The 22,690-nt window shown below is 62.6% G+C and overlaps 7 protein-coding genes across 7 annotated transcripts; all 7 read right to left on the bottom strand.

The window, feature by feature from the left end:
* Window positions 1-1,769: 1,769 nt before the first annotated feature.
* LINJ_16_0320 (conserved hypothetical protein) lies at window positions 1,770-3,839 on the bottom strand (the record flags this gene model as incomplete). The annotated part of the gene is made up of 1 exon (XM_001464484.1): window positions 1,770-3,839. The coding sequence occupies one exon, from the start codon at window positions 3,837-3,839 to the stop codon at window positions 1,770-1,772; it is 2,070 nt and encodes a 689-aa protein (XP_001464521.1).
* Window positions 3,840-5,644: 1,805 nt separating this feature from the next.
* On the bottom strand, window positions 5,645-9,457 carry LINJ_16_0330 (conserved hypothetical protein; the record flags this gene model as incomplete). Its single annotated transcript, XM_001464485.1, has 1 exon — window positions 5,645-9,457. The coding sequence occupies one exon, from the start codon at window positions 9,455-9,457 to the stop codon at window positions 5,645-5,647; it is 3,813 nt and encodes a 1,270-aa protein (XP_001464522.1).
* Window positions 9,458-10,793: 1,336 nt separating this feature from the next.
* LINJ_16_0340 (conserved hypothetical protein) lies at window positions 10,794-11,957 on the bottom strand (the record flags this gene model as incomplete). The annotated part of the gene is made up of 1 exon (XM_001464486.1): window positions 10,794-11,957. The coding sequence occupies one exon, from the start codon at window positions 11,955-11,957 to the stop codon at window positions 10,794-10,796; it is 1,164 nt and encodes a 387-aa protein (XP_001464523.1).
* A 730-nt stretch (window positions 11,958-12,687) lies between these two features.
* LINJ_16_0350 (putative 3-beta-hydroxysteroid-delta(8),delta(7)-isomerase) lies at window positions 12,688-13,197 on the bottom strand (the record flags this gene model as incomplete). The annotated part of the gene is made up of 1 exon (XM_001464487.1): window positions 12,688-13,197. One exon carries the CDS (start codon window positions 13,195-13,197, stop codon window positions 12,688-12,690), a length of 510 nt encoding a protein of 169 aa, XP_001464524.1.
* A 1,243-nt stretch (window positions 13,198-14,440) lies between these two features.
* On the bottom strand, window positions 14,441-15,547 carry LINJ_16_0360 (conserved hypothetical protein; the record flags this gene model as incomplete). The annotated part of the gene is made up of 1 exon (XM_001464488.1): window positions 14,441-15,547. The coding sequence occupies one exon, from the start codon at window positions 15,545-15,547 to the stop codon at window positions 14,441-14,443; it is 1,107 nt and encodes a 368-aa protein (XP_001464525.1).
* A 2,133-nt stretch (window positions 15,548-17,680) lies between these two features.
* On the bottom strand, window positions 17,681-19,744 carry LINJ_16_0370 (conserved hypothetical protein; the record flags this gene model as incomplete). Its single annotated transcript, XM_001464489.2, has 1 exon — window positions 17,681-19,744. The coding sequence occupies one exon, from the start codon at window positions 19,742-19,744 to the stop codon at window positions 17,681-17,683; it is 2,064 nt and encodes a 687-aa protein (XP_001464526.2).
* Window positions 19,745-20,493: 749 nt separating this feature from the next.
* On the bottom strand, window positions 20,494-21,939 carry LINJ_16_0380 (conserved hypothetical protein; the record flags this gene model as incomplete). Its single annotated transcript, XM_001464490.1, has 1 exon — window positions 20,494-21,939. One exon carries the CDS (start codon window positions 21,937-21,939, stop codon window positions 20,494-20,496), a length of 1,446 nt encoding a protein of 481 aa, XP_001464527.1.
* Window positions 21,940-22,690: the final 751 nt, after the last annotated feature.

Genomic DNA, 22,690 nt, shown 5'->3' on the forward strand with positions numbered 1-22,690 from the left:
GGAGAGGGCGTGATAGCGCCTCGGTCTGCTTTCAGGAGGTACAACGCCGTGTATACAAACACGCATGTGTATGCATGTGGATGTGCGTGTGTGTGTGACGCAGTCCGTCACTGGTCGGACCTAGTCTTCTCCCTGTGACGAGAAATGGACCTCGCCTCGGCTGGCGCGGGCCTCGGGCGCCTGCCTCTCTTCGCACGTGGTGATGGTGATGATGGTGGTGGCCGCTCGGCGCGTGCGGTTGTGTGGATGCATCGGTGCTTGATGGGCTATCAACGAGTGAGGACGGCTCGAAGACGAGCCAGCATGACGAACGTAATATGGAGAGAGCGCTGCAGATGGCGGATGTGATACCGCAGGCTACACCGAGGGAACCATGTGGCAGCAATACCCGTAAGAGCGCCCCGCACCCCCGCGCCACACCTCGCCAGCGGTGGCAGAAGCGGAAGGGCGCCAAATAGACACGGTGGTGTGACAAAGGCCCTGACATCTCTGCCCCTCCTGCCACGCCGCTTCGTGCGGGGACGCCGCTCCACGTGCGTCCCTGTCGGTGACCGGCACGTCCTCCAGCATCAACTGGCATCGGTAAGTGGAGAGAGCAGGGGCCGATAGGGATGGCTTGACAGGCTCGCCAACGCGCCGCACCTGCGTGCGATGGAGAGAGATCGAGCCCTGCGGCGAAGGACTTCACAGCAACGAACGCAACACCACCCAAAACCAGTAAAGGGGGCACCATCGTACCGAGAGAGAAACGACAACGAGCGATCTCGCCACCAGTGGCGCGGCTCAGAGCGACACGAGTGTGTGTGTCTGTGTGTGTGTGTTTGGGGGGGGGGGGGGCTGTATCAGCTGTCGCACACGTGTCAATGGTTGCCCCCTTCCCGCGCCCTCGATATTTCTTTTGCTATGTCAAACTGCTTCCGATCTGCTGTCACGGCTGCGGGTGGGCCTTGCTCTCGCGCTTGGCCTCTCCGACGCTTTCGATCCGCACCAGTGGAAGAGGCCGCATGGTCGCTATGGGTTCGTGAGAAGGTGCTGGGGAGAGGAAGCCGACAGGCCGTCGCCGAGCCCGCCTCCCATACTCGTCCGTGCTGCGCAGAGATACGGCGTCACCGCCATCTGTGGACAGGTGGGCGAGGGCGAGGGCGAGGGCGAGGGCAACGCAGCGGTGGGCACGTCATTACCGGCGTCTGGCGCAGCGGCTGAGAGGTCGAGATAAAAGGTGGGGACAACAGCGCAGAACAAAAACGTTGCGAGAGGGGAGAAGCGCGGGGAAGATGCACAAGGGAAGTGGATAGGGATAACTGAAGGGAGGTCCGGCACAACTCGCGCGCGCTGCTCTGTTCTTCATTGTGGAGCACCGCATATAATGGATGCACCCACCTCCGCTGCGCAGGATGGCCACCTCTTCCCCTTATCCGGTCCGATCCACCGCTCTCCATGACACCTCCACCCGCCCATCGCATTCACGCATCACATTCAGCGGCCAAGCCCCTCAGTGTGCCTTGGGTCAGTCAAACTGGCATCCACACCCATCAACACAGGATGGGCGCGCACACACACGCACGGATGCACACGGGCGCGCGGGCATCGGATGCCGCAGAGCGTGGACATTCCGCAAGCGTGCCTCGCGGCCAGCGCCACCTCCTTGTCCTCCTCCTGTTCCGCTTGGCGCCACTTTTTGCTCCCCTCCCTGCTGCGTGTTGCGTAGTCGAGAGAGTTTTAACGAAGCAACGCGTTGATGCAGGCACACATGCGCTTGCGTCTCGCTCTTACATCTTATCTGTCTTGGCCTTCTTTGCGGCTTGCTCCACCTCCTCCTCCTCCACGAGCGTGCTGGCCGTCTCTGCGTGAGCTCCACGTGGTTCTTCTCCTTGGCCGGGCCGCGACGCGAGCAGGTTTTCCCAGAAGGCTGGCGGCAGTGTAAAGCTGACGCACATCATCCGCTTCGTCGGCGCGACGTCCCGCACCATGAGCGTCTCCTCGATATTCTCCGGTGGGAGAGTGTAGCCGAGGTTCACCTCCACTTGTCGCACGGCGTCGGTGATGAGGTCTTCGGCGGCTGAGAAGCAGTACACGTGGAAGAGGGTGCAGCGGTCGATGGCGTTGGGATCCACGTGGGCTGGCAAGTGATTCCACCGTTCGTTCACGATCGCTGCGGCGGACGCGTTGCACTGCTGCCCGCTAGCGGAAGCACAGGTGCTGGAGAGTGGCTGGAACACGTCGAGGAACTCGACTGCAATGGCTGGCAGGTTCATGGTCACGTGGCGGCGGCCGGTGCAGAGGTGTCCTGGGAACGGTGCATCCGCAGCCCTGGTGACGCTGTCAAATAGCACCGAGTTCAGAAAGTCGCGCCCGTCCATGTTGAATACACGGAGGGAGTTGGCGGGCAGGTGGTTAAGCTCCGCGTTCACCTTCATGTACTGCGCTGCCACAGGGTTGAGGTCGTTGGCGAAGACCTGCACGCCCTTCTTCGCTGCAGGCACAGCGAACGGGCCCACGCCAGCCATGACGTCGAACAGCATGTCCCCCGGTCCCATCCGATCCACCAGCCGCGTGTGCTCAAAACTCAAGCGCGAGTTCCAGTAGACGCGATTGTACGGCACGCGAAAGCTGCAGCCATGCTGGCGAACCGTTGCCGTCAGCAGCCGATGGATTCGTGCCTCGGCAAGCGAATAGGTGGGCGACAACGCCTCCAGCGCAATCGCCTGCCTCTCTGCCGCCGTCAGCGAGCCCCCAGCCTCACCAAATTCATCGAGGTCGGCACCCGCTACAGCATTTCCGTCAACGCCATCCGTACGACAGCGCAGCCCAATGATGTCCATTTTGAATTCGCGAAACACGCTGCTGATCGCGTCCACCTTATTCACCACCACACTCACCGTCTCGTTGCAGTCGAGGATGACCTGGCCAATAATGTCAGCGTACGGCAGATGCGCAGCGGAGAGGTTGACGTGGGCGATGTGCCCGACTTGCTCAAAGCCGCTGAGCGCCACCAGGTCGGCGTGCTCGCGGAGGGGCAACACCATCGAGAGCAGCTCCGACATTGTGTAGGCCTGGTAGTTGAGCTCCACCGCACGAGGGGTGAAGGTCACTTCCACCGCACCAGTGTAAGACGCTCGCCTCTTGCTGGAAGGCGGCGGCGGTGCTGCAGCTGCACGAGGCGAGCCCTGCGGCTGCTCGCTGCCGTCCCTGTCCTCCGTGAGACTTACCGAGGAAGGGCCCCTGGAGAGGCGTTCGTGAAGCTGCTGAAGCAGATCAGCGGCTTTGCGAGAGAGTTGACCTGCTTGCAAGGCGGCCTCTAGTTGCTGGGTGACGTGGGAGCCAGCAATGGCGGCACCAAGTGAAAAAACAGGCACGCGGTGCTGGGCCGCCGAGGCGGGGTCGGGCCACAGCTCAGTAGCCTTGAGGACTGTTGGGTCCAGGAGGCACATCTTGCAGCGGCCCTCGAGGAGGGCCGGCTGCGCAGGAGTCGACAACGAGTTGCCCGTGGCAGCGATGTCTGAGCTGCCTTGGATGTCGGCGCAGGGGGCAGCGCCGATGTTGCTGATACTGTTCCCGTTGGCGTTGCCCTCTGCAGGTGCGAGGTACTCCACGCGAACCTTCGATTCGGCGGAGTGCCCTTGACCGCCTGAGATAGAGTGCACTGCCACCACATCTAAAACGTTGCGCACGCTGCGCCGACGGTAGAGCTTGCCGCGCAGAATACTAAGCAGAGCACCCGACGCTGTGAGGGGCCTGTACACGAGCGCCGCAAGCTCGACCGTTGAGTTGACTCTTTCACGGTAGCTGTGCGGCGCCGTCCTCGACTCCGCTGTTGAACGACTTTGCTTCGCCGGCATGGGGGCAGGGCCAAGCCGAAAGCGTCCCTGAGCACGTATGTGTTCTCGCGCTTGACGCACGTGTGCGTGTGCTTGTCCGGATGAAAGGGCCGGCGGCGCGGAGAAGTGGCACCGCATCCAAAGAATAGAAAGACGAGGAAAGGAGCAGCGCAGAGTCAACAGAGAAGGCCGAGACGTGCCGAACTGAACATGGACAAGATTATCGCCAGAACGAGCAGAGCAGACAACGGCGTCTGCGCAACCATGACGAGCGCCTACGCAGGTCAGCACCACAGACAGAGGGAGAGAAGAGCTCGGAGTAAGTGTAGCCGGCGTCATCCTCCACGACGCGGAATGGTGCCGTTCACCACATCTCTCACCACCCCCGCGCCACTAACCCTCTTCTTGCGTCCCCCTCCTCTCCTCGGCGCAGCGTGCGCATTTCCTTGTCGCGCTTCACAATCCTCTGCGCAACTGCCGCGCCGTTGTTTGTTGGCCTTCATGATCCCCTCTCCTCCTCCTCCTCCTCCCCCTGCGATCATCGGTGAAGAAAATAGGGAAAGGCGCCGGGGGCCTTACTTCGGGGATTCTATTCACCAACCAAGAAGAAGTGCGCCAGAGGCACACACACACACACGCACGCGCACGCGCAGGCGCACAGTGCTAAAGGGATGCGGCGATCAATAAAGGAAGTGCGCTACGAAACGAAAAGGAAGAGATGGAGCAAAGACGCGCCGCGGCGTGGCACGGCGTAGCGACGCCTGCCACTACCACCTGGAAAGGGTGTGCGCATCCCAGCTCGCCCGCAAGAGACGACGGCAGCGAGTGAAGGGAGGGAGTATGGGGCGTGTGCGCTGTATCGCGTGTGGCGTCATCATCACTTCCTGAGCCACTGCCGCAGCACGGCCCTGGTCCACTCTCTTTCGCCAAGCCACACCGTCCACCAACGGCACGCATCACGCGCGAGCGGACCGCGCGGCCACGACAGCACCGCTGCTGTACCGTAGGAAGGCGTTCGACAGTGCACGCCAGAGTACTCAGGCGAAGGGCAAGAGCCGGAGAAGACGTGAGAGCAGCAGCCAAGTCGAGTCGACAACAACGGAGTCTGCCGCAGTCTACGAGCTGGGCGACAACAATCATGGCGGATGCGGAGCCGCGCGGCTCGGGCGGTGGGGGGGGGGGGGCTGTAAGAAAAAATGTGATTTGGGTTACAGGGAAGGGCCGGAGACGGCGGGTTCTACCAGAGCAAGCTAGATACGAAGTGAGCGATCGCCAACGCGCACGCACAACGAGGGCGCGAAGGTGATGGGGGAGGGGACCTTGAAAACAGCCCATGTTGTCGAGTAGACTCACACGCAGACGCGCGCGGAGGCACGACGGTCAGGGAAACGCGGCAGCATTGGGCGGCGGGCGGGCATGAAGACGTTAGACGAAACACAGAAAAAAAACGAAGGCGAATAAAGAGAGAAGATGCGCGCACAGCAAAACAAGAGGAGGAGCGCCCCCCCCCACACACCCCGTTCACAGGAATCCATCCCGAATACGTCCGTCACGCCGAAGGGTGAGGACGTGAAACAAACGGAAAAGCGAGCGAAGGCGCCACTGAGGAGAGCAGAGAGCACATCAACAACGTTCTCGGATAAGAAAGAACGCGTACCTCCCCTCCCTCTCCTCGACAGACGAGAGAAAAAGACACAGAGAACAGAGACATGCGCAAGCACGGGCAGGCGCACGCCGTGTGCGGGCGCCCTTTGGTGGTTCGCCTCCGCGCCGCTCTTCTTCACTTCCCCTCTTGCGTCTGCGGGTGTGCGCATCTTTCTCCTCCCCTAAAAGGCACTCATGCGCTGCGATGGCCCGGCTTCGGCCCTGGCGGTGACGGAGGTGAGTCGCCTTTGATGCGGGAGCGGCACCGTGCGTGTGCTGAGGGCGGCGCAGGCACGGGTCAGCACCGATGGCACCTTGCAGTTCACTGTCTTGTAGCAGGACTTGATCTTGCTGAGGGCGTAGTGGGATTTCTGCCACACTTGCTGACACGCGGCGCGGGTGCTGGTGGTGCTGTACATCGCCGGTATGTCAGGGTAGGTGCCATTGACGTAGTACACGAACTCCAACACGCGCTCCATCCCGTCTTCCAGCATCTGCTTGCTCGGGGAATCCATGTAGGTCTGTCGCACCACGCACCGCGCAGTCCGCTCCGCGTCGCTTACGAAGTTGTCCAGGAAGTTGCTCATGAAGTGCTGGCAGCGCGAGTGCAACTCCTTGTTCATCTGCAAGTACGACTCTACCGTCACATTATTCGTGGTAGCCCTGGCTGAGGTGGCACTGCCGTTGCGCAGGCCCGGAACCGGTGCCGCCACGGAAAGGTTCGACGACGTCGTCGCGGCACATGACGCTCCGTTGCCTTGGGTGGGGCTCCCGCGGCGTCGCTGAATGCTCCCGCGCCGCGCCGAGGCGCCACCGGTGCGGCCCTCCCTCAAAGCGCCGATGCTCGTCTTGTGCGTCGTGCCATCGTCGGTGGCGAGTTGCGACCAACTGCGCTGCGCGCTGCCCTGTGCCTGGGTAGCGCGGCTGCGTGGTACGCTGCTGGGCAAGCGCGGGGTCATGAGACGACGCGGCGTGGGCATCTCTCGCATCTGCGAGCTGTCACAGCGTTGAAAGGAAGACGATGCCCGCCGTGCGGAGACAGGGCGGGCGGTGGTACCGGGCAGTTGCCGGTTGCCATTGTAAAGAGACTCGCACCGCACGACGCTGCGTAGGTTGCCCATATCGTCAACGCTACCCTCTGCGGGTTCGACGTGAGAAGATAGAGAACGCTCAAAGTCGCGGGAGAGCGGCATACGCCGCCCTGACGCGGATCCGATGCGCACCGCTTCGACGCGCTGCCGCGGCGGCGACACACCTACCTTCGATGCGGTGTGCACAACAACATCGTGCTCCAGCGTCGTGCACCGCTCGGTGTCGTGATAGCTCCCACTGCGGACGAGGTCGAGAAATGAGTTCAGCCGCGCAAAGCCACCGCAGGGTGCTGACGCTGGCGCGCTGACCAACCGCTGCTCTCCGCGGCGGATGGAGAGCGGCGGATGGGCCGCCTCACTGCCCTTGCCGATCGCGTTTCCGTTCATGCGTTCCGTGTGCTTCCGTGTTGATGGCGCAGGCTCGCCCGCCGGTGCGGCGACTACTGGTGCGGTTGGCGCAGGGACGCTCTTCGGCTGTCCTGCGCGGTGAAGTACCACCACGGCGGCAGTCGTGTTCCCCGTGGGGCCGACTGTGGCTAGAGAGGTGGAAGACGATGACGTCAGCGGGGGCACGGCGCCGTTCGATGCTGAGCTCTCGGTATCCTCGATGTTGCTGCAGCGGCGCCATAACCCACGCGCAGAGTTGCACCGCCGTTCCTCGGAGCTTACATGCGGCCGTCGCTGGGGCTGCTCGTCAAGTGCTGTGGATGCCTGGTGGCCGCGAGCGCTTCCAGCCGCGGCAGCGCCAGGTGGCTGCGACGCCGAGCAAGTACAGGAGAGCAAGCGCACCACCCCCTCGCTCCTCAGCGGAAGCATCGTATTGGTGTTGTCTATACTGGAGCGACGCAGACCGCCGCGTGAGCGGCGGGTCAACGAGGCTGCGCCGCGGCGGTGCAAGTGAGAACCCTCAGCCTCCTCAGGCTCCAGCACGCCGCCGGTGCCGTTGTTGGTGCACTCCTCGTCGTCGCCCTCCTCGCCACCGTCGCGCTGCCGGGCTGAGAGCGAGAACGGGTGCGAGTTGCGCCGGGCAGTATTGACGCGCAGGCGCTGCGGCGCCGACGCCGCGCTCGGGGCGATCGTCGCCGTAGTTGCGGACGTTGCGGAGGCAGGCCTGTCTCCGCATCGGAAGGCGGTGGTGGCACCGCCACCGCCGCCAGCACAGGCTGACGACGACGCAGTTGTCGCCACCGACGTCAGCAGAGACTGGGTGGATGAGGTAGCTGTATCCTGCGCGTGGCTAGCCCCCTTCAAGTGCGCTGATGGCGGCACCGCAGCAACGGACGTGGTGGCTGGGGCCGCAGTGTAGGGAGACGGACCTGCGGAGACGCTATTCAAGCTTTTTTCTCGAGCTGCCGACGCTTTACCAGCGCTATGAACAGAGTGGAGAGAGCTGGGGGGATTAGGACTGGCGCCGCGAGAGCCGTCGCAGCTCCGCACGTCCCCAGTCGAGTTCGCCGTAGCCGTCGTCGGGGCGGCGGTTGCCGGCCGCGCCGCTGCCGGCGAGTTGCCATCTTCGTCCGCCCGACTAGGTGAGTAGCCGGCATTGAAGGAGGGCTCGCACGAGCGTCTGGCAAGAACCGGTGCCGGGTCGATCGTCGCCGCTGGTGATGGCGACGCGTTAGCCGGCGACTCCGACACGCGGGTGGTGCTGCCGCGGCGGCTCGCTGAGCTCGAGCCGGTGAACGTTCCGCTTCGCCCGAGCAGCGGGGCAGCGTCCGCAGAAGACGGCGCCGCGTCGGCCAGCAAGTCATCGGCGGTGCGCTGGAGGTAGCACGATCCCGGCTTCGCGTTCAGCTCCTTGAGGTCATTACGGTAAAGCGCGAGGTGCACGTTCTCCTCTGGTATGAGGCAGACGCCGTACTTGTACATGGTGAGATAACCGCAGATGACGGGGCGCGCGTGCTCCGTCGAGAACACCCCCCGACCACCGCCGCGCTCGATGACCTCTTCCGACACACTGCGGAAGTCCGCCTCACCGACGAGCACGACGGTGGTCAGCGGGAACGGTGGTGAGGACGACTGCCGCGAGCGCCATGCGGCGACGGCATCCAGCGCCACCGCCTCTACGGTGCCCCCAAACAGGCGCAGCACCTCACTGTAGGTCTCCCCCAGGGCACTCTCTAGCAACACAAATGTGCGGTCGCGGAAGATCTCGGCCATCATCGGGCGGCCAATAGACAGGAACTCCGTGACTGAGAAAAAAGTATGGGCGGGGGGGCGGTAATGCACGCCGCGCAGCGTGTGAGACGCCGGCAGTGGCGAGGAGGGCGACGGAAACTCTCCCGGCATTAGCGTGCTCTTCTTCTCAAGGCTGCGAACCAAATTAGCGATGTATTGTGGCGTCACGAGCGTGTAACCGTGCCCAAGTGCCGTCATCATCGTCTCCTCCATCCTGAAGCTATCCTCCGCAACGTACAGAAAGCCGATGCAGTTGATGTGCTGCTCGTAGTACGACAGTGGCGCCGGGATGGAGTCCTCGACGACGAGGGCGCCAACGTGCACGCACGCGTCCAGCACTAAGTCTAAACTCGCGTCTGTTAAGTCTGGCGAGATGGCAAGCACGAGCATCACCGGAATGATTCGCGCCGTGACGCGAAGGCCGAGTCGAATGCGGTCCTCCGGGTACAAGAATCGCGAGTTACCCTTCCCGATGCGCTCGCGGTCGACAAAAGTGCCGTGCTTCGATACGTCTTCGATGCGGATCTCCAGCTGCGCCGAGGGGTCCAGGACGCTATAGCGGGGCATCGGCGCCACGAAGATGGTGGCGTGGTGGCGCGAGATGGACGGTTCAGCCACTGGAAGCAAGATGCGGCACGTCTTCCTGCCCAGCGTGTATGTCTGGTCCGGCAGCAGAAAATGTCGGTGGATCTCGCCATCCCCGTAGTTAAGCTCCAGAATGTACATGGCGGAGAATGTGCGCCGCCCTCGATGGACAGACGTTTTCAGCAGCGAGCGCTCACAAGGAGGACAGGGGACGAGAAAGACGGCAGCAAGGCGTGACGCACTCTTGTGACGTCCCTCACACACCCGTCGTCTGTATCTAAGTTACAGCGGCGGTACCTTCGTTTCAAAGAGATGATACGCGCTGCAGCAGGGAAAGGCCAAAACAAGGGAGTAGGGCAGCCCTCAAGAGCGCACCGACGCACGCCGCGCTCACGCCACGGGCTGCACAGCAACCGAGTCTAGAAAAGAGAAGACGCGCGCGCGCGCAGAGCAATGACGACGACTATGAAGAAGAAAAGCGAGTAGATCCGCTTGCGTGTGTGCAATGGGGGGAGTGGGAGAGGGCGAGGGGGGAGGAGCACACGTGCGCCGCACACGCCCTTGTGTACTGTGTGCGCAGTTGATGCGCATGCATGCATAGATGTGCATGCGTGGGGGCGTAGGGCGATAAGTCGGAGGGGAAAAGTCCAGTGCGGAGCGGACGACGAAGAGGACGAGACGGATCGGCGGATGTGGAAGAAGGGGAAGAAGAAGGGAGACATGTTTCGCGCACGTTTGCAGTGCGCGTCTGTTGGTGCCAGGCAAGTGAACTGCATCCTCGATTTGTGTGGCCTACGCGTTGGCGAGGATGCATCAGAGAGCGGCAAGACGACAGCTGCGTCAAGCAGAGGAAGCGAGCGACGAAAGACGCCGATGTGTGGGCGCTCCTCGTGCGCCACCACAGAGAAACGTGTCACCAACTCTCCCAGCGCGGCTCCACGGCCATCGCGATCCTTCGCCCCTTCGTTTTCTCTTCCTCTGGGGCAGTCGGCGGCTCGGTGCCACAAGGCGCCCACACCCTCGCCAGCGGTCACTAACATAGGCCCGATTGAATCCCCTCTTCGTTTCAACGATACGCTTGCATCGCACTACGGCGCAGGCACATCGGCATCGCAGGAGGGGGAGGAGGGGCGTAAGTCTGTAACGAAGTGCACACAGAGTGATAACGGTGCACCAAACACGAGCGACGGCGCGGTAACAGAGTACAGATGACGGCAAGCGGGAGGGGAGGGGAGGGGAGGGGGGCCACAGGATGGTGTTGGGAAGGAGTTGCGGGCGGGGTCGTGCCTACACTCACTGCAGCTTGCAAAACAGCCATACGCTGACCTCGCCTGCGCCGGCGTCGCTCGCTCGCTCACCCTCCCATCCTTCATCCCGCGGCACGGCCAAGACGACGACAGAGCCATGTGCAGCATTCCCCATCACACGGAAGCGCGAGGCTTTCCGGTGGCGCGTGTGTGCATGCGGGATGTGTACGTCAGAGCGCGTTAAGACTTTTGAGCTCCTCTAGTGAGGGGCTGCCCAGCAGCTCGTGCACACGCTGCACTCGATCCATGTAGTCCATTGACTGCAAGAACACCATCTCAAACGCAAGCCGCCGAAGAGCCAGCGACGTCAACAGTTTCGCCTCCTCCGACACCTCGTCGCGGACCTCGACACAGAGCAGCTCCCAGATTAGATGCCTTAGAAAGAAGGCCTTGCGCTCCTTGCTCTCGAAGGGACCCCAGCCGTGGTAGGCCTTTATGCGGTGCAGGCAGAGTGCGTCGTACAGCCGTTCCCCGTTAGTGCGGCCCCAGCACTTCTGGGTGAAGTTGGTCATCATGCCAGCCGACATGGGTGGGTACAGTTGTGCGACGATGCGGCTGATGTGCGCCTTCCACATGCGCTCGCCGTTGTACCAGAAGCCGTTCGGGCTTTGCCCTTGCAGAACGTGCGAGAGCGCCTGGTGCGGTGGGTGCGCGAGGTACAGCAAGAGCGCCTCTAGCTCGGCACGGCGCACGGCATCGTCGACGACGTGTAGGCGGTCCGTGGTGCGACAGTCCGTGACGTAGCGGAAGAGAGATGGAAAGTGCCGTTTCGCCCCGCTGAGGACATGCTTAGGGGTGAACAGCGGGCCGACCTTGTTTCTCGAGGCGGACATCGGCCGAGGCACACCCACGACTCTGCTGTGCTCGGCCGGCGGAGACGATTGCGAGGCGCAGGTCCCATCTTTCACCACAACGGCTGCCCTCTCTCCTGCTGTTGGGGCTCGCGCCGCTTCGGTCAACAAGTCGTGTCTCGGGTATGCCGTGTAGAGCAGCAGGAAAAACAGCATGCTGGTATGATCGCGGTCGCTGCTGTGGACTGTGACGTTACCCACTGTCTCCTGACAGAGGTGGCAGAAGCTGCGCTTACTATCCACCCAGACATGTCGATTCAGGCCTTCAAACACGCCCACCGGCACTGATGAGAGCAAGGTGTGGCTCTCCGTCGAGGACCCCTTCGGCAGCAAGCTGGGCAGGGGCTCACTCGTCATCTTCGTAGAGTCGTCCGCATCGAGTACGCTCTGCGCCGTACTTTCGCGAAGAAACCGGGACAGCGGCGAGGCCTTTGGGGGTGGCACCACCGTGCGTATCGCACGGCGCAGAAGCGTGGCATGCATTGCGCGCGTCACGTCTGCCCGTGCTGGGCCGTGTATGCGAAAGGGAAGAGTGGGAGTGGGAGTCGGGGGGACGGGGGCAGTGGCCTTGGGAGATGCGCGGGTACGCGAGTCTGCTCGCATCCCGCGCGATGCGAAGGGTGCACGAATACGCCCACGAGCAAAACAGACGTCAACACGTGTGGCCCAACTCACGGAGCGGCGCCCGCGAGGCTGACAGCGAGGAAAGAGCGGATGGGAAGACCGGAGCGGAGTACGAAAGGGTGACAAGGACGAGAGACGAAGGACAGACAGGGAGCGGAGAGGCGGCGAACACGCAGCTGCATAGCATTGCCCACGTCACACCTCCTCAGGCCCGACGCGCGTCGGCGGTGCCGGTGGCGGAAATGGATGGTGCCGTCTGCTGTGCAAGGAACACTCTGTGGTAGTCACAGCCGTGGCAAGTGGAATGAGGTCAGACCTCCACAGACACACACGCACAAGAAACGCAATACAACATAGTGCAAAGGATGGCTCTATCGTGTCCACGCACGCCCCCGATGCTGAGGAAGAACAGGAGCAGAGGCGCGCGTGTGCTGGTCCCAGAAAGTGGAGTCTTCATGATCTGGTGGTCGGCTTGCCGGCCGGCAGATGCGAGCTGGTCCTCCGACACGGTACTGCTGTTCTTGGGAGACACTCCTGAGCGTCGCCTTCCATCAACCCTGCCCTCGCCCACCTCACATTGCCACCGCGCTCACATGTGCGGGGCCAGGTGGCTGCCACTGCGACGCCCATCGCTGCGGCGGCTGTAGTGGTGCTGCATGTAGAAAGTGCAGTGGTTGCGCAGCCGAACGTAGCTGCGCCAGCCCAGCACGGCGGGTACCAGCAGGTACAGCACACAGCCCAAGACGACTGCGAACCAGAAGTAGAAGAGGTGGTGTGGGCTGAAGGTGAGGTCGTGGTCAACGTCGAGGTTCGGCGCTCCGCTGATAACCTCTTGGCCGAGGTACACGATTGTGCCGTACGCCTGCGTGACGCACGCGAAAAACTCGAGGGCGTCGCGCATGGGGTGACGCACCTGGAAAGCCCAGTACAAGAGCACGCACAGAGGGCCCTTGACGAATAGCTCTATGAGCGACACCACGTGCACGGCCGAGCCGTTGAGGCTGCCAAGCTCGCTCGCGTATCGCGCGTCGACCTTTGCGTAGTTCTCCGCAAGCAACGGGTTTGTCTTGAAGACGCCGACGCAGCCATCCATGAACATGTGTACGACTATGCCGTTCAGTAGGTACCACCGCGCGCGGGTGCGCTCCTCGTAGGTGAGGGGCGCCATCATGCTATCGTAGTTGATCAGCTCATGAGGATCCATCTCGGACTTGTGCGCCTCCTGGTATGCCTTTCGCTGGCGGAGGGAGCGATGAACGCGCCAGCGCCACCCGATGCCGATCAGCCACGCAGCCGGGACGGCGGCCAGTGCGCAGGCTGTGCTTGGCTCCCTGAAATACGCCTGCACCATCTCGGTAGTCAGCGCGTCACGGGCGACAAACAACGGCGTCAGGATGCACAACGTGCAGAACAGCACAAACGGGTCAACGAACACCTCCAGGAACATCTTTCAGTTCTGCCTCTGGCCCCTTACGTGCTGTGGCGCGTGCCGATGGGTGGTGGGCAGGGAAGGTGGAGAGGCGAACAAGAAGCAATGGTCGACGAGCGCACGCAGAGACGTCTTCGTGATGGTGAGGTCGGCTGGCCGCTGTCCGTCAGCGGGCGAGAAGGGGGTCCACAGGCTTCCGACCAGAGGGCACACTCACGCCATAAAAAGGAAACGTAAAGCGCAGATGTGTCGCCAACGCCACCTGTCAAGTTGGCTGCGTGTATGGGGTGCGCACGCGATGAAGGAGACGGTGGCGAGTCCGCACTTCGACTCGACGCGGAAAAATGAAGATGGGATGAAGGCCGACTTTGCCGCGACGCAGCGCGAGACGGAGAAGGACGAGGGGAGGGGGGTAAGAGCGGCGTGCATACGCACAGACTGAGAGAGTGTCGAGGGAAACGACGAGGAGGATGCCTGCTGCCGGCGGGCGCTTTCAAAGAGGCGGGGTGGCGCACACGCGGGGGTTGAGGGAGGGCCACCTCTCCTCTAGCCTTTTCCGTCTTTGCAGAGCATGAGAGCCGCAAGCGGCGTTGGCGCGGCACACACAAACCTCCGCGCTTGTGCGTGAGTTCCGGCGTGTGCATGTTTGGCACCACTGCGTTGCGTGTTTCTGTCGTCCTTGCGTGTGTGGGTGGGTGTGAGTGTGTGTGTGTGTGGAGGGGGGTAGGTGGGTAAAGGGAAACAGTCTGCGCTGCGAACACACATGACAGCAGTGACAGCGACGCCGTCGATGAGGCCCTCCAGGGGACGAGGAGAAGAGGGCGAAGAGAAAGCGACACCAAGACGAGCTCGCGCCGTCACGCAAAACAACGAGCTCCGCTGCATTCGCACTCAGCGTATGCGCCTCCCCCTCTCAGCCTGCGCCGATGCCGCCCTTCCCCTGCGCCAGATCGCGTGGCGCACCGAAGAGAGCGGGGCACCGCTCATTGTACACCTGCCGTGCATTGATGTTGACACGCATATGCCGCATGCAAAGGCGCCAGTATCGCTCCTGCCCCTCCGCCGTCATCATCGCCTTTTCCACTCGCAAGAAGCTTCCATCGGAGGTGGGGCGCGCGCAGTAGGCGTGCTGCTGGTACCGGTGTCGCTCCGCCTCCGTCAGTTCATCCTCCGGCAACGTCAGATACTCAGGGCAGTCGTCGAGGATGCGCGGTATCGAGTGGAGCGCCGACCGCGAGGGCCCAGTGAAGGCTGCCACATCGCCACTCCTCAGAAGAAACGCGTACGGGGCATCCTCGCGAGACTGCGTGCCCATCAAGAAAATGGCGGAGCAGCCCAGCGACAAGCTCATCAGCGGCTGCTCCAGCGTCTCCTCGCTAATGTCCTGGTGGCACATCATCATCGACCCGACAGGGTAGTAGTTCACGATCGCCGTCTGGGGCTCGTAGACGTCAGGGTAGGCACAGCAGAACCCGTCCTGTTGCACCTCTGCCACGAGCGAGACGAGATTGCACATCCGCGCACGCAGTGCAGACGGAAACGTCGAGTAGCGGTCGCGGTGGTACACCTTCCGCGTCCATTCGTAGCTGTACCCGAGCGTGGCCCACCGCATGGGGGGCTGATAGCAGGACGTGCTCTGAGGCGCCTTGGCGTGGGTGCTGAGAATGTTCGGGTGCTTCGCCGAGTCGCCGTAGTCGAGCACCGCCTCTCTGCACCAGCGCTGCTGCTCCGCCTCGCTCAGCACGCCAGGGAACAGCAGAAGGCCAGGGACACCAGCAAAGGTGTAGCACAACACCTCTTTCCCTGGCTGAGCTTCTTCCGCTGCCGAGAGCGATGCGCCCTCGTTGTGCTGCGGTTTTGGTGGCAGAACGACCCGATGGATGAGTCGCTTGTTCTCGTCAGTGTTGCGATCGAGGTCGTGAAGCTGCACCACATCCGTCAGGTCCGTCTCCGGAGGAGGCGGTCGACGACGCGCCTCGCGCCGCGAGAACTCGTACAGCTTGTACCGCTTCTCCGCCATTCGGAACGGTGTGAAGGAGAGGACACTCTTGGCACCGTCGCAGCAACGCTTCGCACAGTCCACCGCAGTCGTGGTGGCTAGTGCTGGGCTCGCACAACCGGAGAGGTCAGAAGGCGAAGCGGCAGCCGTAGGATCCGCAGTCGTCCTCGACAATAAGCCGGGCGGGCTCCTTGGCGGTGACGGCAGCGCCCCCCCGAGCGCAGCCGGGTCCGACATGATGCTTGGAAGCGTCAGTGTGTAAGGGGGAGGGAGGGGAGGTTACGCCGAGGTCTGGCAAGAAGGTGGTGTCCACAAGTTTCTGGTCGGGAGAGAGGGTCGAGAGAGGCGTGGACGAGGAGAAGAGGGTGATAGTGAAGAAAGGCGCGGCTCTGCCCGGCTGTGCTTGCGCTAGCGACCGCGCTTGGGTGCGCGCCCGCACGTGGCAGTGCGCTAAGAGAGAGGGAGAGGGGCACGGGCGCGAATCAAAGGTGCGCCTCGATCCGGCCACCAGAGCCGGCATCGTGATTCTCGTGCCGCCGCCCTGAGCTCAGTCGTCTGGGAGCGCCACCCTGACGAGGAGGAGAAGCACGTGAGGCTGCGGCGTTCGCTGTCGTCCCGCTCTACCGACACAGCGAAAACAGTTTTCCCTCAGCGTGCCCTTTCGTCGCGAACAAGCTAGCATACGCATACACATACACCCACAACCCATCTACCGCTGTGGCACCCCTGGCTACATCCTGCGTCGTCATGGATGAGCCGCCCTGCCGTTGAATCGGGTCACGCGTCTTGCGGGCTCTCTCTGTCCTTTCCCATCCCTCTCTCGCATGCGTGCTGCCAGATCGGCGCCAGTCGGAGAGAATCGCGTGGACGACATGCCTTGACCCAAGCGCACAGCGCCCAGGGCCCTGCTTGAGGGCTGGAGGCGGTGGGCATCCGTGGTGCGAGTAACAGGGGGTGTTCCAGGCGCATGCCGCATGGGTTCGAGGAGTACGTTGGCCAGCCTCCGGCCAGGGTCCTCTGAGACCTCGTCCACACTGCCTGGATGCCATGCCTCTGCTCTCAGTCACCTCCAGCCGCGGCATTCCACAAAGTGGTGTGGAGGCTCTCCACACGGGGGTCTGGAAGACTCCGTGGTGCAGCTTGGGGGAGGGGGGGGGTGCTCTCGCCATGCCCTCGGCATCTGTGCTTCATATCGTACAGGCCCGGTCGGACGCAGGAGACACCGCATGCTCTTCGCGCACACGCACGGTGAGGCTGATTCGTATTGGGTCTCGTCACCCCTCTTTCGTCCATCACCCGTGCTCTGCTGGCCTCTGCGCGCCTTGCCTGCAGTGTGACACACCATGGCGTCTGACCATGAGAGCGCGTGTGCAGCTGGGAGAGGATGGTTTCCTGTCGCCTCGTAAGCGCCGCATCGCGTAGCGCGGTTGCAGGGGATGTCATCCTGGCGCCCGCGGCCGGTGGCAAAGTCAGTACACCATGCAAGGCGAAACAATACTGAAAAGCGAACGAGAGAAGCAAAATGCCGTCGCAGCCCCCCCCATCACCTCACTGGCGGAGGCTCTCCACCGTAGGCGGTGCAACGCAGACACGCAGATGGACAGGCCAAGGCCCACAACTGCGACACTGCGCATCCACAGAAGCAAAAAGGAAGTTAAGAAGACGGCTGAAGAGAGGCGCATGTGCGCGTGTGCGCGCTTGTGCACTGCTCCCATCATCCAAAGCCGATGCTGTCGTGACAGTACCGAGAGATCCAGTAAAGGTGCAACGGAAAGACACGAGAGGGTTTTGTCTTGTCTGTGTGCATCTCGGCACTCTCCGCTGGCGCATGCACGTGGGAGTCCTTGACGTCCACGCGCCAAGCGGCACGCTCGAAGCAAAGAAGGGGAAAGCTCAACAACGAAAGGAAACATCGAGAAGCCCACGTACGTCAACACGCGAAAGGGCGCGTGTGCGGGGGGGGGGGAGGCGAAGACAGCGAGAAGGCAAGGAAGAGTGATGACGAACTGTACATGGAAAGGGAGCGTGGCGCAACCCGAGCTGCTGTCGTTTCCGAAAAGAAACACTTTTAAAGCTTCAGATCAAGAGAGAGAAAGAGAAGGGATAGAGAGAACGACCACCTCGGCGTCAGAGAAGGCAGCGAATGCCTGCCTGCTACCATATCGGCGTCGCCCCGATCCCCCGTGCGCTGACCGGGTAGGCCAAGTGCGTGCGAAAGTGATGGGAGAGCAACGCGTTGTGCAACCGCGCCCGCACATGTGCATCGAGCATAGGCTCGTTCATGGCCGCCACACTCAAGTGAGAGACCCCGTTTGCGGTGGCAGCCGCCCCGGCGGCATCCTTACAAGCGGCAGTCGAAGGCGTGCGCGCCTGTCCATTGGCGTGGCCCGTCGTGGCCTTCGCAGCCACTGCCTTGGGCTCCGGTGAAGTCAGTTTTGCAAACAGCCACTGCCGGGATCGTCTCAGCGGCGTTTCTGCGTCCCCAGGAGACCTCGTCACGCGCTCACTGGACGCCCTGAGCTCCGGGTCACTGCCACTGGAGACAGCAACAGTGTCAGGGTGCTCCGGTGAGACGAAGTTGATCAGCCGCGCGTAGCGTTCAGCGTTCAGCAAACTGCACCGCATCTCCTCATCGATCTTCTCTTCTATCGTCCATGGTGCGCGCGACGGTGTGGTAGCGGTGGATAATACCGTGGGAGGCGTGGAGCAGCACAGGCCGTGGCTCGGGGTTGATGTCGTCAAAAGGGGCTTCTGCGGCTTCTGAAGCAGCAGTGGACGATACGGGTCGAGGGTCCGCGATTCCGCTAGCGTTGGTATTGATGCTACGGCTGCCGTCTCGCTAGAGGGTGCCGATGCTGCGTCGATCTTTGGGGAATCACATGACGTATGGGTGAGTCGTCGCGGCGTTGCAGCCCTTGTGGAGGCGGTGAGGGCGCCGTTGACCGGCGCCTTTACCGCTCTTCCAAGCCTCTGCACAGCCGCCATCCTCTCCTCCCGCTCAAGCGCCTTCAACTCACGCACGAGCTCCACCACATTCTTCGAAGAGGAGTACCGCTCCACCGGCCATTCTTCCTCGTAGTAGCGGCCGATCGCCGTCTGCGCCTCCGCAGATGCAAACGCGGAGCCGCTCGTCACCGACGGTGCCTGCTCCACGACCAAGAGCTCGCAGTTCGTCAGCCGCATCTGCTGCCACCATGCGCGGTAGTCGTTGACGTGGTTGATGAGCAGTTGCGTGACACCGTTGGTGAGGTCGACGTAGCGGAACTGGGGCGCGTGCACCCCCCACGCGTTCCGAGCCTTGACGCACAGAGCACCCCAAGGAAGACTGCCTTGACCGGATGGTGTGTGGCTGGAAAAGAGAACCACCTCCGCCGGCGCGGCGCTGTGCCGCAACACCACCGTCACATTGAGCCGAAGGATGAGGGCCGGGTCCAGGATGCACTGCAGCGGAACTTGAATGACGTCGGCGTCGGCGCGCCGCACCGGCGGACTGGCTCGCGTGCGGACTCTCTCGCTAGATACGCTGCTGCCGTTGCACTGCCGCTGCGGTGCGTTGAGGAAGCCCGTGGTCGGCGCACCAGAGCGAAATGCGTAGAGAGTCGAGGTGAGCGGACACGGATTCCACACGCGCTCTTTGTGGCCCTCCTCGCGCGCGGCAGCAGTCGTCGCGGTCGCAGTGGCGGTGGCACTCGCATCTGCGGTGCGTGCCTCCGAGGCGAGCCGATGGTAGTCCATATGGTGCGCTACCGTGTGCATTATCTCCTCAGCCGAGCCCGCGGGTGACCCGTGATGGTGGACGAAGTCGCCTCGCACATCCCTGGTCTTTGCAGCGAGAGAAGCTGTCGTGTCTGCCGCCGACACATACGCCCCGCCACGTCTCCATAAGTGAAAGTCGTCCGCATCGTTCAGCACTACGAGGCACGTAGAGGGGCGAGTCTTGCGTGGGGTGGACGCCGAAAGACCGGCGCTCACTGCCTCCTCGATGAGTGCCGCCTCTTGCGGCGGTGGCTTCTCTTCAGCTACCTCGCGGCGAGTGTGAGCGTTCGCGTCGGTTAGGATGCATGGTAGCTTGTACTTGAAGACGGGCCTGAAATCGGAGCCCCAGGCACTCCGCACGCACTCGACAAGCTCCGTGTACGTTCTGGCCCAGCACCAAACGCCCTCGCCCGGAAACTCGCCGGAGAGCACCAGAAAACGATCGGCGCCGATGTTCTCCATCAAGGTCAGTGAAGCCAGCGGCAGAGAGGGATAGAGGAGGGGGAGGGGGATGCGCAGAGGGAGCAGCAAGTCCGTAAGGCAGAGACACGCACCAAGCCTCCCGATCGATGCGTTTTCGTTGTGTGTGCTTGTGTGTGCGCGCGGGTGTGAATGTCTGCCAGCCGCACGCGAGGAAGGAGCGGGGGAGGGGGCGAAGGAGGGTGGGAGGGCGACGCGGAGAAACCGCCGAGATAAACACGTTTGAAAGTGCAAAGGCGGTGTCAGCACCTCCATGGCACGACGAGGGGAGTGGAAGGGAATGGTGGAAGACACTGACGGCGGAGTCGACGCCTGCGATGCCGTCAGCCTTCCTGCCTCCGCATGTCGCGCTGCAGGCCCAAGGGCGCACGAGAGAGATGGCGGAAGGAGGGAGGGTGCGTGCGCAGGACGGGCCTCCACAGACCAGCAGCTGCACCACGCCTGCGAAGACGGAAAGAGGGAAGAGGGAAGAGGCTCCCTGCGAAGGATGCGCTACGTTCTTCGTCGCTGATCTGCCTTCGTTTCTTCCGACCGGGGGCGGCGTTCGTCGTGGACAGCCAGCGCCAACAGTAGCAGCAGCAGCAGCAGCACTAGCAGGCAAACAATCGACGCAAGCCACCAAAGACACCCGCGTGTGTCGTGGCAGCTCCCCTACACATCTGTGCAGACATGCAGAAGCCTCCCTCGACCACATGATCATGCCGGTTCGAGTGTGCGTCCGCAGGCACGGCCTAGAAGAGAGGGTCACTGAGCCCGGCCGTCGCGTCTTGCGCAGACAGCTCCGCCTTGGCCCCGTCGCACCAGCAGTCGCTGTAAACGTCTGTGATAGGGCAATGCTGAAGCACCACCTGTGCCTTCGTCTGCTGCGTCGCAATGGCACCGTCGCTGGTGAAACCGGGCGCGAGGACGTCTGCAGCCGAGGCAGCGCTCGTGAACACCACCGAGTAAGCTGGCCCCTCCGTGTCCGCTGCAGCGCTCGGGCTCGCCACCGCCGCAGTGCGAGTGCCCGACGCTCCGCAGAACACCCGCGCGGCTCGTTCAGCGTTGTTGGGCCCCAGCAGCACCATATGATACCGATTGGACTGGAACGTGCACGCCGACAGCATTGAGGTACGGCAGCCAACACCCTCATACAACCCGCGGATGCAGTTCACGATACGTACGCGGTTGAGGGTGCAGTGGCTGCCCATGCCCAGGTAGACGCCATCTCGGCCGCTGCTCAGCGTGCAGCGGTCCAGGTGTACACCGGCGCCAACGGTGGCACTGACGACCGGCATGAGAAACTCGGTAGCACCCTTCTCCTTTCGGCCCCTTGGGTTGATCAAGAGCGGCGCCGTCGCCTCAGCAGCAGCAGCAGTAGTGGAGACCTCGTCGCCACCGTCACGGCTCACGCTCCGGAGCTGCATGTCGCCTAGTTCCAGGAAGAAGACATCCGAGGCGGACAGCAGCGCGCCGCGGCCTTTCACGGCGATTCGCCCAATGATGATAGCGTTATTTCCTACAATGGACACACGTGTTCGGTTGACTACAACAGGGGCGTAGGGGTCGAGGATGAACAGCTTCCCGTTCAGCAGCACCGTGAGCGAGGTGCGCTCGCTGCCGTGTCCGCGCAGGGCGCTCATGAGCTCCTCGCTCGTGCGCACAACACAGCAGGTGCCTTGTCGGTGCTGATGGCCATCCAGAGATGGCACTGAAGAAGAGGCGGTAGTAGCCGCGGGTGCCGACGCATGTGCCGCTGCGGCGGCTCCCCACGCTGGATGCGGCGTCTTCGACGCGGACAAGATTAAGAGCTGCTTGAGAGCTTCTTGGCTATTCTCTAGGGCCCCCTTGAGATCGCTCACCTGCTGGCGGAGCTGCTGAGCTTCGCTTGTCAGCGCAGATACCTGTGCAGCGGTCAAAGAAGTGTCCGATTCCGTTGCGCTGGAGTCCGCGCACGTTGCTGCTGTTGGGTTCTGGCCGTCCGTAGTCGTCAGCCCTGATTTTGAAATCCCCCAGTGGCCGAACAGCTTACGCGTCGAGGTTAGGTGACATGACATGCTACTGGCGAGCGAGATGCACGGATAAAGCAAACGGCACCGACGCACTCCCGCCCCATCGCTGTGCCTCACGCGCGTAGAGACGGCACCAACGCCAGAAAGCACAAGCACGCTGCGCTTCCATGAGAAGTGTGACAGCATGGGAGAAACAGCTGTCGATCGCATCGACCGCTAGCGTGTCTGGAGGAGCGTCGCTGGGTGAGAAGCGGGAGCGGAGGCGAGAGTCGCAGGCCATACCAGAGACGCAGAATGCGAGGAGTATATCGCAGGGACGGGCAGCTGAGCGGAGGCGGGGATTCGGTCCGACTGGTACGCACAGGATACGGCACACAATAAAATGAGAAGCTGAGCAAGTAGTCGCGCATGCGAGACCAAGCAGAGGCGGAGGAAGAGCAAATGCGGGCACAACACAAAACAAAAACGAATGAGGGCACAAGTGCTGCTGCCGCTGAAGGGCAGACACACACACACACACACAACGGCTGAAGAGGTGGCGCACGTATCCGGCGTCGTCCCGAGCACCGCTACGTGAGGCCCATACAGTCTACTGCTAACGGGACAGGAGTCCACTGCTACTAGAATGCGCACTATTTGCGATGCGCACCGACTAGCGCATGAGTGCGACTGATGCTCCAGGCAAGGCACAGTGCACGTGAAGGAACAGCTCCTACGAGACGGCAACTACGAGAAAAGAAGGTAAAGGGGGGAGGGGGCGGCACGGCGTTGAGCGTCGCCAACAAAACGCCGCAAGCAACGGCGCGACGTGTTCACTCTCACCGCGGCGAGCGGAGAGGGCTACAGAAAGGACGAGGAGGGATCAGGGGCAGAGGCACACGCTCGAACGTGCCTACACAGGCAAAAAAAAATGCACACGTGCACGACGTCTTACGTT

Source organism: Leishmania infantum, chromosome 16 (assembly GCF_000002875.2).
Source record: "Leishmania infantum JPCM5 genome chromosome 16".
Lineage (NCBI taxonomy): Eukaryota > Euglenozoa > Kinetoplastea > Trypanosomatida > Trypanosomatidae > Leishmania > Leishmania infantum.